General features: G+C 40.1%; 1 protein-coding gene across 2 annotated transcripts in view; it reads left to right on the top strand.

The window, feature by feature from the left end:
- The first annotated feature begins 3,073 nt into the window (after positions 1 to 3,073).
- The window catches only part of cdc14ab (cell division cycle 14Ab), a 28,706-nt gene continuing 17,118 nt past the window's right edge, over positions 3,074 to 14,661 (top strand). Inside the window, exons 1-5 of one of the 2 annotated variants that reach the window (XM_085775195.1) lie at positions 3,074 to 3,534; positions 5,448 to 5,538; positions 6,319 to 6,394; positions 7,865 to 7,957; positions 9,754 to 9,833. In XM_085775195.1, the coding sequence (XP_085631321.1) occupies positions 3,426 to 3,534; positions 5,448 to 5,538; positions 6,319 to 6,394; positions 7,865 to 7,957; positions 9,754 to 9,833 (449 nt within the window). In that variant the 5' untranslated portion in view covers positions 3,074 to 3,425. The remainder of the gene's footprint in view (positions 3,535 to 5,447; positions 5,539 to 6,318; positions 6,395 to 7,864; positions 7,958 to 9,753; positions 9,834 to 14,661) is intronic. The other variant, XM_085775194.1, reaches the window with a different exon arrangement.

The following is a 14,661-nucleotide window of genomic DNA, read 5'->3' as shown; positions in this document are numbered from 1 at the left end:
CATTCTGGGTAGTGTAGTTCTGCAGGATGAAGACAGGTGGACTGGACCAGAACCTGGACTTCCTGCATGTGTGTGTGTGTGTGTGTCCCTTTGTCTTGTTTCCATGACGTCATCATCATCAGTGTGTGTGTGTGTGTGTGTGTTGTTGTCCCTGTGACCTGGTTGTCTCACCTGCAGCAGGTCAGTGTGCAGTGGATGTACAGTGTGTACAGCAGGAAGTCGTCGTCACACGGAGCTGAATGTGTGTTGAAACCCGAGGCGGCTGTAAACTCACACCTCCGTCCCCTCTGGAACCGGCAGAAACCCGAGACCCGGGTCACCTGACACCTCCGAGGCTCCGGTCCGGGTCCAACAGCCAGACTGGCCCGGTCCTCTCAGTCTGCTGCCGTCTGTCTGTCTGCCCTGCAGCATGGCAGACGCCCGGACCAGGACGCACCAGGACGGCCCTCGCATCCTCCAACCAGGACCAGGACCAGGGGTGGGACTAGGTCTGGGTCCAAGGCCAGGACCAGGGCCAGGATTAGGACCAGGGCCAGGATTAGGACCAGGACCAGGACCAGGACCAAACCGTGTGTGGATCTCTCTGGTTGCAGGTGAGTCTGGGGTCAGCATCTAAAGCAGGGGTGTCAAACATTTCATTTATTGTTTATTTGTGACGGGACTTTGCATATTAATGAACATTATAAAAAATGTAAATACACCAGATTTAGCTCTGGGCTAATTTCCATCTGTAGTCCCGCGGCACACATAACGACAATTGTACATTAATAACAACATTAATAACATTTAGTATGGTACGAGTACCATATCACAATACCACAATACTATATCACAAATCACATTACAGATTTATACCGTAGCTGTAGTGGAAAGAGCAGTGTGTAATAATAGGTTCGGGATCAAGGATGTAGCTGTTAAGATCCATTAAAGTGCATCTGTTATAAAGTGCTATTTTTGCTTACAAAAAGTGCTGGATTTTAAAGTGCCAGAGGTAAAGTGCCTACAGTTTTGGTAAAAAAAGAAAAGAAATATATACATATATTAAAAAAAACAGAAGAAACAAATACACAAGGCACACACGCACGCACACACGCCCACACATACTCACACAAAAAAGAGCATGCCCTTAATGTTGGCATGTGGCCCGGGGGCCAAAATCGGCCCACCAGAGGGTCCAATCCGGCCCGCGGGATGAATTTACCAGATGTAAAAATTACATAGAAGACAGAAGGGGCATTATGTTGTTGAAATTGCATGTATTTATCTCAAGAAATTTCAGGTTGGTCATAATATGTTTTGTAATAGGATAGTTCCTTAATGTAAACATCTTAATAATGCGCTTCTTTGCACTAAAACAAAGAGAGAAGTTTAGAGTTATTATTATTTATAGGATATTGTGCTATTATTCTGGCCCACTTGAGATCAAATTGCACTTAATTTGGCCCCTGAACTAAAATGAGTTTGACACCTCTGATCTAAAGCTTCTGGACGAAGCTGCTGCAGTCTGGTGCTGAGTCTGCAGAGCTGGAATCGGCCAATCAGGTGAGACCACTCCACCTGGCTGCTCCCAAACACAGATCACCAGCAGGGCCCAGTTGTTTAAAAGGTTTAATCTGGATTAAAATGATCAAGATTGTGTGAAATCCCTTGTTTTTCCATCCAGGATCAATTATCAAGGCAAGGCAATTTTATTTGTATAGCCCGTAGCCTATTTTCCAAACAGTTTGTCTCAAAGGTCTTTACATGGCGTCATAACAACATCCTCTGTCCTTAGACCCTCACATATATGAGTGTCTGGACCCCAGGAAGAATAGTCCTTACCAAGGTGAGGACTAATGGGGATCCATAATAAAACTAAACTAAACATCCACTGAGGAAAAACTCCATAGAAAACCCTTTTAACAGGGAAAAATTGGAGAAACCTCAGGGTGAGCAACAGAGGAGGGATCCCTCACCCAGGGACAGGACCAGACTGGTCCATTATCAATAATCAATAATCCATCTTTACTTTTATCACAGTTGGATCGGATCAGTCTGATGCTGATGCAGACTTTTCTAGATCACCAAATCGTTTTAAATGTGACTGTGTACCAGACTGAAGGCTGACAGGTCTGTAAACAACAGGTAGAGCAGCAGCATGAGGTCACCCAGAGGGGATTGATCTGAATTATGGGATGGTTGTGTTGTTTTCTGTGCTGTGTTTTGTTCCTTAAATGTCTTTTAAACAGCCAGAAGTGATCAAGTCTGGCTGTTACATATACTACATTATAAATGTTGTTTGTTAGACCAGTTTTTAATTCAATTTAAATGAACATTTTGTTCCCGAATCCACCAAACTACTGAGGGTTTGATCCAGATTAAAACTAAAACTGGATCACGTGATCTGATCTGTTCTGATCTCAGAATCTGGTTTTTGTTTTGAACAATGTTTGATCCAACCCATTATCCAAAATCTGATCAGATTACCTTTGAACAACTGGGCCCCTGGAGTCCAGATTCAGCCGGTCTGCGTCGTGCAAAAGAAATTTAGTAAATTTTTCCTCATCATCTTCATCTTCATCAGTTGTATTATATATGGTATATACAGATTTTTTGCACTAGAATATTTTTTAATTTATTCTATTTTATCTTATTCTATTTTATTTTATCACTACTTTTTACTTTTTTTTTGTACCTTTTGTGTTTGCACCTGACGCCACATCAAATTCCTTGTGCTCTTGGCAATAAAAACTTTTCTGATTCTGATCTTCATCACAGAAAAATCAGGACATACAAAAATAGAAAAATAAGTAAATAAATAAAAACTGTGTTTATATGTTGAGATTTTTTTTTAAACAACCAAACATTAAAACGACTATAACATAAAAGAAAAAGAAAACAGTGAATAAACCTGAAGAATCAGGAAGAAACTCCTGAAAGTCTCATCTGTCCAATTTTCCTCTGCTGACCGCGAAGGCAGCACGGGGCCGCTGCGGCCGCTGATTGGCTGTGGTCGCTGAGGGGGGGAGTGGCTTCCGTTGTTATGGTAACGTGTCTTAGAGAGAGGATTCGGTCAATCAGAGTTTCAGACTCTCCGGCGGAGCGTCGCTGAGCTAACAGGCTAACATGCTAACATGCTAACCCGGGAGGATTTACCGGATAAAAACAACAACGGAAAAGGAAACAGCGACCGGGGCCGGTGGAGTAGAGACGGTTCCTCCGCGGCGGGAGGAGAACAGCCGCAGGGACTGATGGGAAACTGAGGAGAAAAGTTTTAAACTTTTAAAAAAAAGAAAACCAGTCCGTGCTCGGCTGCTAACTGCTGCTAGCCGCTAGCTGTTAGCAGTTGGTGAAGTTTCTGAGGCTGTGGAAGAAGGAGGAGGAGGAGGAAGAGGAGGAGGAGAGAGGGGGTAGGGGGAGGGGGCGTGGCCGGGCGGAGGGGCTCCATGGCCGGGGAGGCAGTCCGCCACTCCCCGGTCCTCTCGGCCCTGTTCAGGATGAGTGAGGACCAGGACCCGGAGCAGGAGCCCGCGGGGGCGGCGGAGCTCATCAGAGGTAAAAACAAAACAAAACAAAACAAGAAACACAAACTGGGACAAGTTCAGTTAAAGTTGAATAAAGTTGAAACTGAGTAAAACTGAGAAAAAGCACTGAGTCAGAAGAGAGTTCATCAAAGGTATAAGAGAGTTTGACAAGATAAATAAAAGGAAGTGAAGGAGTTCAATTAAAAACAAGGTTTATTTGAGATAAAGAGTTTATTATTCAAGATTAAAAAAAACATTAAAGTGAACAGATCAGAGTTTAATAAGAAGCTGATTTAAAAACTTTATTGTCACCACACATTACTGAAATTTAACTTCTTATGAATGTTGGATTTGCTTTTATATTCATTCTAGGCAAGGCCATTTTATTTGTATAGTCCAATGACTTTACACAGCACTATAACAACATTAGACCCTCACATCACCTGAGGAAAAACTCCCAAGAAAATACATTGATATATTGACTTTTTATTCTTTTTTTGGACACAAAGACCAGTAGTTATAAATAAGGCCAAACAAAAGTTTTATTTGAGATAAAGAGTTTATTATTCAAGATTAAAAAACATTGAAGTGAAAAGATCAGAGTTTAATTAGGAGCTGATTTAAAAACTTTATTGTCACCACAACTTTTTTCATATGAATGTTGGATTTGCTTTTATATTTATTCTAGGCAAGGCCATTTTATGTTTATATCCCATTTTAACAGTTTGTTTCAAATGACTTTTACTTTACACAGCATCATAACAACACTAGACCCTCACATCAACTGAGGAAAAACTTCCAAGAAAACCCTTTAAACAGGGACTGTTTTGGACACAAAGACCAGTAGTTATGCAAAAGGCCCTCAAATAAATGGCTGAGTGACAGTTTTATAAATTCAAATTCTACAGATGAGGACATTTTTAGTCTTTTTTTCTGTTTGTTTTTAATTTTCTAGAGCATACGCTTCAACTGGTCGCAGCAAAGTCTTGGAGTTTTGAGATTTTACTCAACCGTTGCCTCATTTTTGTTGTATTTTGTCGACTACTAAACATCCTGAGGCACTTTTAATGACATCAGGAGACTTCAGACATGTTTCCCTGATGGACTCGCTGGGGGAGGTGATGGGGAGATGAACACTGGAGATGTTGGAGGTCGTTTTGAACAGCTCAGATCATCCACTTCATAATAACACCTTGACGGACCAAGAATAATAAAATAAGTGGTGGCTGCAGGATGGAGAAATATAGAAACTCTTTAGTACCTACAGACATCAGGCTTTTTTAATCATATTCATATGGTATCGTATTGTATCAGGGTATCCGCGGGGTCTTGAAAAGTATTAAAAGGTGATAAATCAATTTTGGGAAAATTAAGACCCTTAAAAAGTATTAAAAAATCTTTTCACGACTTTATAAAGTCTTAAATATTGAAGGTATTTTTTCTGAATTAGCTGTCCAAGAGTTTGAGTCCTAAAAAACATTGTAAAAGTGTGTGAATTTATTTGTTTTATTAAAAAACAAAGATGAACCGGTTCATGAAAAAGAAAAGAAGATTGTTGTTTTTGTTTTTTTGAGAGTTGAGCAATGTTTTTTTTGATAAACTTTGCCTTTGATTTATTATCCCAGCCTTTTTTAAATTCTGTTGTATCATAGTGATCTATAGTCTTTATCACAAAAACTAAAACTGTTCAGTTAAAAGTGTCACTGATGTAAATGGTTACAGCTTGAAGCGGCGGTGAGGTATTAAAAAATGTTGAGATGGTCTTGAAAAAGTCTTAAAAAGGTATTGAAATTAACTTCAAGATTCCTGTGTATTGTATCTTACCATATTGTATTATACCGTATGGTTTGGTATCGTATTGTACCATATTGATCGTCAAAGATGTTTTCTTTGATTATTGATAATTGATCTTTGTCTCTCCCTCTCTCCCTCTGTCTCCATCAGACCGCCTGTACTTCGCCACGCTGCGCAGTAAACCCAAGAGCACGGCCAACACGCACTACTTCTGCACCGACGAGGAGTTCCTGTACGAGAAGTGAGTCCATCGTGTGACGGTGGCGGCACCGCTGTGATCGGCTGATGGACTGTCAGACTTTTATCAGTTGTTTTTAAACCCTCAGCTCCCATCATGCTCTGGGGTGTATATACGTACTTACATATAGAACGGCGGAGCAGAGACGTTTCCCTCATCAAATACACAATCTAACAACTCCACAACGCTCCGGTGGACAAGTTGTGAGCTGCACATTCACCACGCTATGAGATAATAACACAACGTTACCACACAGAGTTGTTTTAGAGGGAAATTCATGCAAAACCACTGATGCGTGTTGCCTTCAGGGACAGTTTTTCATCAAGCAGTCTCTGCATTTCCCTCTACAACAACTCTGTCTGGTAACGCTGTGTTATTATCTCATAGCGTGGTGAATGTGCAGGTCACAACTTGTCCACCAGAGCGTTGTGGAGTTGTTGGATTGTGAGTTTGACGATGGGAAACTGCTCTGCTCCGCCGTTCTAAAAATAGCTTGCACCGACAATTAAAGGTAACGAACCTACTGCTATGACTATAGGGATTATGGCAATGGGCCAATTTGCCAAAAATGTTGAACTATCCCTTTAACCACAGACCTAATTTGAGGTTTGAGGGAACCAGAAGTGATAAAGCCTCTAACGGATTTTTGGGTTTAAGTTTTTCTACTTGTGCTTTTATTTTGGTGAAACTTGAACCGATTAGTGAACAAACAGGAAGTGAAAGCTCGTCGGATTTGGTGATAGACTGATTGATTATTTGATTTGATTTGTCTCTGTGTGTCAGTTTCTACGCAGACTTCGGGCCTCTGAACCTGGCCATGTTGTACCGATACTGCTGCAAACTCAACAAGAAGCTCAAGGTAAGTTTCACCTGCCGACTCGACGACGCGCCCTCGCCAGGAATCCCCAGAATGCAACAGGGCAGATAGATACGCAGAGTTGTTGCGCAACATCAGATTGAAGCAGGTGAAGGCACCTGGCATCATCCTGCTGCTGCTGCTGCTGCCTTCAGGTGCTGCTGGGAATTTACACTACTACGTGGCCGTGTCATAAATCACACCGTGTGTTGTGTTTTTGTGTCCTGCGTTGCCACGGTGACGGCATTCCTTTCAGTTCAGTTCAGTTGACAGTTGGTTTGTCTGTCTGTCTTCACCTTTATTCACCTGACCGACCGGGCGGACAAACCTGAGACACAACTCAACTCACACGCTTTATTTGTTTAGATTAACATAACATAACATCGTCTCCTTGGTAACGATAATATTATTGTTATTATTGACGACAGTTTTAATGATCAATATAAGGAGTGAAGCTGGTCTCAGGTCAGTGTGAGAATCAGCAGCAGGACGCGAGATGTTCTGGCCGTCATGTGACCTCTGTGCTGCTGCTGCTGCTTTGATTAAAGGGATAGTTCACCCAAAATTCAAATGTCACTCATTATCTACTCGCCCTCATGTGGACTAAGGGCCGGGAGGAGTTTCAGAGTCCTCCGTGCCTTCTCTCAGGGGATCCTTAAAGGGATAGTTCAACATTTTGGCAAATTGGCCCATTGCCATAATCCCTATAGTCATAGCAGTAGGTTCGTTACCTTTAATTGTCGGTGCAAGCTGTTTTTAGAACGGCGGAGCAGAGCCGTGAGCTGCTCAGAGCTACGCTACGGAGGCTAAAGGAATTTCTTGGTTTCCCAAGAAATCAATACCAACTGTGTAATGTATCATGTGAGGATAACAATAATAAAGAACAGGGTTCTTATGGATCCTTAAAAAGTCTTAAAAGGCATTGAATTCATTAATCTAAAAACAAGGCCTTAATTGGCATTAAAATGTCTTAAATAAATTTTTCAAAAGTCTTAAAAATGTTAACACATGGTAAGTGGTATTTTATGGTTGTAATTAGTCTCAAATCTCAAAATAATTGGTAACATTCTGGCATAGAGAAGTTAGTGGCGGCCGTCAACGCTAAATCTCTCACCGCCTCCAGCTCCCGAGTCAGTGTTTTGTTTTTTTTTCTGGACTTTTTATGCATTTATTTTGAAAGGACAGCTGGAAAGAGACACAATCCAATGTTCATGTAGCAGTCACTTTACCTTGGATCACATAGGAAAGTGGGTAAAATTGTCCCTAACCCGACAGTATGTAATTGATGTGGTGTTTTTCTTCATTTTTCTGCATTTGTGTTTATTATGAAGTCGGTCTTAAATTTAATTTCAAGTGGCTTTAAAAAAGTCTTAAAAAGTAAATTTTGGGTGAACTATCCCTTTAACAGAGCCGTCGTCCAATCACAGCTCACCTTCTTCTCCTTCTCCCTCCTCTCCTTCTCCTCCTCTTCAGTCTTTCACGCTGACCAGGAAGCGGATCGTCCACTACAGCAGCTTCGACCAGAGGAAGAGGTCCAACGCCGCCGTGCTGATCGGAGGATACGCCGTGAGTACCGCACTTCCTGTTCCTGTTCCCGATCAGCCAATCAGGTTACAGCAGTCAGGTCCAGTCACATGTCCAGGGTGAAGCGAGGTCACCGCCTCTGTGATCAGTGTGTGATGTGTGTTCAGAAGCTTGTTACCATGGAGACATCGTGTCCTGAGAGATGAATGAATGGTCAATACAACAATCTGCATGTTTGAAAAGGAGCAGGAAGAAGAGAGTTTATTTAGTCCTTTAGCTACTTCCTGGGTCCTGTTTATTTTTTTTTTTAAATTACATAGTTTAGTGTGTTTGTTTATTTATTTTGGTCTTATAAAAACAAGTACAATAGACAAATATAAAAGTATAGATACAAAACAAAACAAAAACACGACAAAGCAATACACTGCACACAAAAAAAAAGTAAGAAAAACAGAAAGAAAGATAGAAGAAAAAGAGAATAGAGAATGAATGAAAGAGACAGAGGGGTAGTAAGAAAGAAGGAAAGAAATTGGGGTGGACACATGGAAAGAGAGAGATATACAGAGAGCGGTAGAAAGAAAGAAAGAAATGGGGTTGAAAGAAAGAAAGAAGGAAAAAGACAGAAAGAAAGAAAGAAAGAAAGAAAGAAAGAAAGAAAGAAAGAAAGAAAGAAAGAAAGAAGAAAAAGAGGGGGGTGATAGATAGAAGGAGGTAGATGGATGGATGGATGGATGGATAGAGAGGGAAAGATAGAAAGAACTTACGTAAAATATAAATGAAGGAGTAGAAGAAAGAAAGAAGAAAAAGAGAGAAAAAGGAGACAGGGGGTTTGAAAAAAAGAAAGAAATAGAGAGGGGTAGAGAATGAATAGATAGATAGATAGATAGATAGATAGATAGATAGATAGATAGATAGATAGATAGATAGATAGATAGATAGATAGATACTTTATTAGAAATGTACCCAAGCCAAATTACCCCCCAGGGGGACAATAAAGTATAGTCTATCTATCTATCTATCTATCTATCTATCTATCTATCTATCTATCTATCTATCTATCTATCTATCTATCTATCTATCTATCTATCTATCTATCTATCTATCTATCTATCTATCTATCTATCTATCTTATCTCATGTTGGTCACGCTGCTCTCCCTCCTCCCTGCACCGAGTGAAGAACACGTGTCTTTCACCGCTGTTTGAACAGAAATGAACAATGATGAAATGAATGAATGAATGAAAATGAACAACGGAGATGACGCTATGGCAACAAGCCATTTTAACATTTAAAAGCCAGACTGGATATGTGTTGTAGATATCTGTAATTCAGTTTTGCAGAGTCAAAAAGAACATTTCAGATATCTGCAACTAAGTTCTTCCTAGGACAAATGACGTCACTTTAACCATTCATGTGTATGGGGTTTGTCATTACAGATATCTATAATTCAGTTGCAGATATTCACTATGTGAATTACAGATATCTGTAACTGAATTACGACTAGTACGAATTCCAGTTTGAGATATCTACAATTTGATTCTGACTAGTCATAATTCCAGTTCAAGATATCTTTAATTCACCTCAATTACAGATATCTACATGTCTCTTTTCAGATATCTGAAATGAAGTTTTGACTAGAGGCAAAACTGAATTACAGATATCTTGAATCAAAAATCCAACTATTCAAAATGTATAATTACGACTAGTCAGAAAGACGTTGTTGATATCTACAATGTTAATTCGAGATAGTCAAACTTAGCTTTTAAATGTTAAATTCGCTTGCCATAATGACGCAGGTTCTGACTGTGTGTGTGTGTGTGTGTGTGTGTGTGTTGTCAGGTTATCTACCTGAAGAAAACCCCGGAGGAAGCCTACAGAGCTCTGACGTCCGGCTCCAACGCCGTCTACCTGCCCTTCAGGTGAGTTCCCTCCAGGTCCAGTGTGAAAACTTTTTTCTTTTCTTTCTTTTCTTTTTCCTTTATTTTTGTTCGAGAGGGACAGTGTACATTAATGAACATTTTAAAAAGATAAAATGTAAATGCACCCAATTATAGCCAAAAGGGGTTTGGGTTTTTTAGTTTTCTACGGCGCCGGTTCAGTTCAGTTCAGCTTGACTCAACTCGGTTAGAGTTGTTACCGTGGCAACAACAGACTCTGTGACCTTTACCTGCAGCCTCGGCCGACACTCAGCAGGTGTGTCCCGCTGCTGTGGAAGAACCAGTCGGTCCTGAAGCTCAGTCGCTCGTCAGGATGGTTAGACTCTGATCAGATGTTTTAACTTCACTGATCAGGGTTTGTCTGTTTCCGTCAATAATCAATAATCTTTTCTTTTCTTTTTTAATTTTCATTTAAACTTTTATTGGCAGCCAGAGAGACAAAGATGATACAGGCCATAAACATTAAGTTAAGATTCCTTTATTTCAGGGTATCCGCGGGGTCTTGAATAGTATTAAAAGGTGATAAATCAATTTTGGGAAAATTAAGACCCTTAACTCATTGAGTGCCAACCACGTAATTTCTCGTTTTTCGTTCCCATGCGTTGAGTGCCAAAAACGAAATTTTTCGTTTTTTGCTTTTTTTTTAAATTATGAAAATAGACACTTTAATACACATTATATGTAAATTTGGGGACTCTACGACGAGGAGAACTGAAATAGATGACGATCAAAGTCACATGACAGCTCATGATCTGGAAGTTTTTATCATAACTCAGCTTCTGCAAACGGAGTTCTGCATGTAGATGCAGCAGCTGCTCCGCTGCTGCTCCGCTCTCACCCGCGAGGCTGCAGCAGCTGGGAGCTGAACCAGGAAGCTCTCAGCCCACTGTCCCGCCCGGTCTTCATCTGGAGCAACACCGTGTCCTCCCCAAAGTCCTCCCGCGGTAAAATCTGATGGTCTCTGGACCAAAGCAGACCAGCACCACCGACCCGTACCACAGACGGACCGCGACCACCGGCGGGACCGGTGTTCGCGAGCCGCTGTGGCCGGCAGAGCCTCACGTTCCGCGGCGAGAGGCTGTGACACGGCACGGTGCGTCTGTGTTATTGCTGTTTAGTGGCGCCCCCCCGCCCCCGATGGTGGTTTTGTGAATAGAACAACAATTGTTGTGTATATTTATCTTATACGAGCCCTTTGATCCAGAAATGCGAGTGTCTGAAGAGCGACAGGCACAAACAGAGCACCTTTCATAAAAGATGCTCTATCTCCTTTTCTAGAAAAAAAGGAGGGATTTTGGTGAAACCCAGCCATGTTTAGCTTGACTTTTCTCAGGAACGGAGGCACGTAGAAACAAACGGTTTGTGGCCATTTGAAGGATAAAGTTAAACCTTTCAAATGAGCTACAGTATGTGTTGGTGGCAATAATATAGAATACACTATGGCTCTAAAATAAAATGTCAAATATGGTCTAATTTGCCGGTACACTTGACTAAAACTTTGGAAAGGAGCGCGGCACTCAATGAGTTAAAAAGTATTAAAAAGTCTTTTCACTACTTTATAAAGTCTTAAATTTTGAAGGTATTTTTTCTGAATCAGCTGTCCAAGAGTTTGAGTCCTAAAAACATTGTAAAAGTGTGTGAATTTATTCATTTTATTAAAAAACAAAGATGAACCGGGACATAAAGAAGATGGTTGTTTTTGTTTTTTGAGAGTGGAGCAATGTTTTTTTTTTTTTTATAAACTTTGCCTTTGATTTATTATTCTAGCCTATTTTGAATTCTGTTGTATCATAGTGGTCTATAGTCTTTATCACAAACTAAAACTCTTAAGTTAAAAGTGTCACTGATATAAATGGTAACAGCTTGAAGTGGTGGTGAGGTATTGAAAAATATTGAGAAGGTCTTGAAAAAGTCTTAAAAAGTTATTAAAATTAACTTCAAGATTCCTGTATAAACCCTGTATTTGTCCCGCAATGAGGAAATTTACATTTGTGCAGCAGCAAAATAGAAACAGTGTAAAAGGAGAGACAGAATGAGACAAGAGGAATATAAACATCACAATAATTTATAAAAAAAAATGCTTAAAAAAAAAAACAATTACAATTTTTGGTCCTTATAGAGTAAAATGAGAAAGGAAAAGAAAAGAAAACAGAAACAACTAAACACATATAAAGAAAACTAATTATGTGGTACAACTACATTTACAATACGTGAAGATTCTCAGCCTTCACATGGCGGACGTGCGCTCAGTTCACAGCTGATTTCTTTGTTTTGTTTTCAATCTTTTTTTCCCCCCGTAACGTCAGTGATGCGAAACGTGTTACCAAGGCAACCTGTGCACGCTGTGTATGTGTTTCCAGGAGTTCATCAAAGGTCCATCAATAATTAAACACTTGTAAACACGTCCCAAGTCAACACAAGACACTCGGCTATTTATAAATATGTGCTCATATTCTTCGTTATCATTCATTCAGGGCTGCAACTAACGATTATTTTCATTATTAATTAATCTGTTGATTATTTAAACCATTAATCGATTCATTTTTTGGTCAAAAATTGTGAAAAACATCAGTCAGTGTTTCTCTAACCACCAGACGACATCGTCCTCAAATGTCTTGTTTTGCCCACAAACCAAAGAGAGACTCAGTTTATTTTCATAAAGGAGCAAAGAAACCAGAAATATTCACATTTAAGAAGCTAAAATCAGAGAATTTTGACTTTTTTGGACTTTTCTTCTTTTAAAAAACTATTAAAACTGATTATTAGATTATACAAATAGTTGACGATTAATTTAATAATCGATTATTGTGAGATTAATTTCTACATTCTACTCTACATTCGCTCTACATTCATCAACATGTCTGACTCCACTGAGGTGAAGGAGGAGGGTCGAGGTGTTTTTCACTTGTTGTTGCCATGGTGATATCGTGTTTTATCTGTTCCATTGATGAACTCAGGATGAGTCGACCCAGAGTTCAGGTTCAACTCAATATTTGTTGAACCTGCTTTTAGAAACAGGATGAAAACATAAAGTTAGTTTGAAGCTGCAGTTTGTTGTGAGACTGTGTATGTGTGTGTGAGAATAAAGGGCTCTTTGTTGTCACACACACACACACACACACACACACTGCGCGGTTATGTAACAGCTGAGTGACTCTGTCCCTCTGTGGGAGGACACGCCCCCCTGCAGAGAGGCTCTCCTCTGATTGGCCGAGAGCAGAATGAAGCACTTGTTCTGTTTTAACGTGACAGTGAACGTGTCGCAGCTCAAACAGAGTGAACTTCCTGTCTGTGTCTGTGTGTGTGTGTGTGTGTGTGTGTGTGTCTGTGTCTGTGTGTGTGAGTGTGAGTGTGTGTGTGTCTGTGTGTGTGTGTGTGTGTGTCTGTAGCCGACCGTCAGTTCCTCACAGGTTCTGTTGACACTGACGACAACAGACCGGTCACACCTGTACACACTGAGAGTAGATGGAAAGATTTAAATTAACAGGTTGAGGCAGAAAGAGATTTATATTATATTATGTTATGTTATGTCAGATTATATTGTATTACATTATATTATATTTAAGCAATATATCACTCCAGTCCGTGGTATATGCTCATTATACCACGGCTAAGGGCCGTTGTTCGGCCTGACTGTCGTGATATATTGCTTTTATAAAACAGTTACCAATAATGACAATATGAAAGAGGGATACACAATCAATTTCATGTAGTTTTATTCAACCAGAAATACATATTATCCAATAAAAACCTGTTCCCACCTCTCCAGACGTTAGCTCCTAGTAGCTCTGCATGTCGTCTTTTCCTCTGTCACTGCTCAGTCCCCTCTACCGTTGTTAACCCTCTGGAGGTGAAAGTTCACCTTAAACATGTGAATTCAACTACTTTAGTCCATTTTTTAACATCGTAAAAACATTGACTGTCTTTTGCTACGGACTGCAACAGTCCGTTGCCATGGATACATGACAACAACTTCCATTCATACCAGTCATACGTGCCTGAGGCGGAGTGATAGCCTACGCTGTGATAAGGCTTTAGAATAGTAGCCGTGGTATATGCTCATTATACCACGGCTAACAACCAATCAGATCGCCGGATTTCACCTTTACGTTTTATAATATATCATAGGATTGCACAATTGGCCAAAAACATCACATTGTGATTATTTTGTCAGACACTGTGATTTCTCTGTGAATTACTATTTCGGCTTCATTTTCACTTAATATGTAATATAATATAATATAATATAATATAATGTAATGTAATATAATATAATATAATATAGGTGAGGCAAAGAGTTGGTCTGTGAGATCAGATGAAAAGAATTTAAGTCAACATGTTCTACAGAGGCAGAAGATGTATTTTATGTTATGTTATTGTATTATATTGCACATAGGGCTGCAAACTAACATATAATAATATATTATATTATATTGAACCAGTTGAGATGACCCGTTGTCTCGGTGATGAGGCTACGCCCTTGGTGATGTCATCTGTCAGTGATGATGATGTCACCTCAGTGAGAGAGTGACACTGCTGTGATAATGAAGCTGGAGGTTCACACACACACACACACACACACACACACATCTCTCCCAGTTCATGTTGTGGTGGTGTGATGTTTTGGGGGCAGAGCTTCTTCTTCTCACAGCTACACATCACATTTCTCACAGGTCGACTCACACGTCTGTTGGAGGATCATCAATAACCAATAATCAATAATCAATAACCCCTCTGATGTGTTATCAGTAGTTTTATCAAACTGATCGTGTTGATTGATCGTCATCGTCTCTGTGTCTGTCCTCTGTCT

This window comes from Trachurus japonicus, chromosome 4 (assembly GCF_045865225.1).
Source record: "Trachurus japonicus isolate A0001 chromosome 4, Traja_1.0".
Taxonomy (NCBI): domain Eukaryota; kingdom Metazoa; phylum Chordata; class Actinopteri; order Carangiformes; family Carangidae; genus Trachurus; species Trachurus japonicus.
The sequence above is the reverse complement of the archived record's forward strand: the minus strand, read 5'-3'. Positions and strand labels throughout refer to the sequence as shown.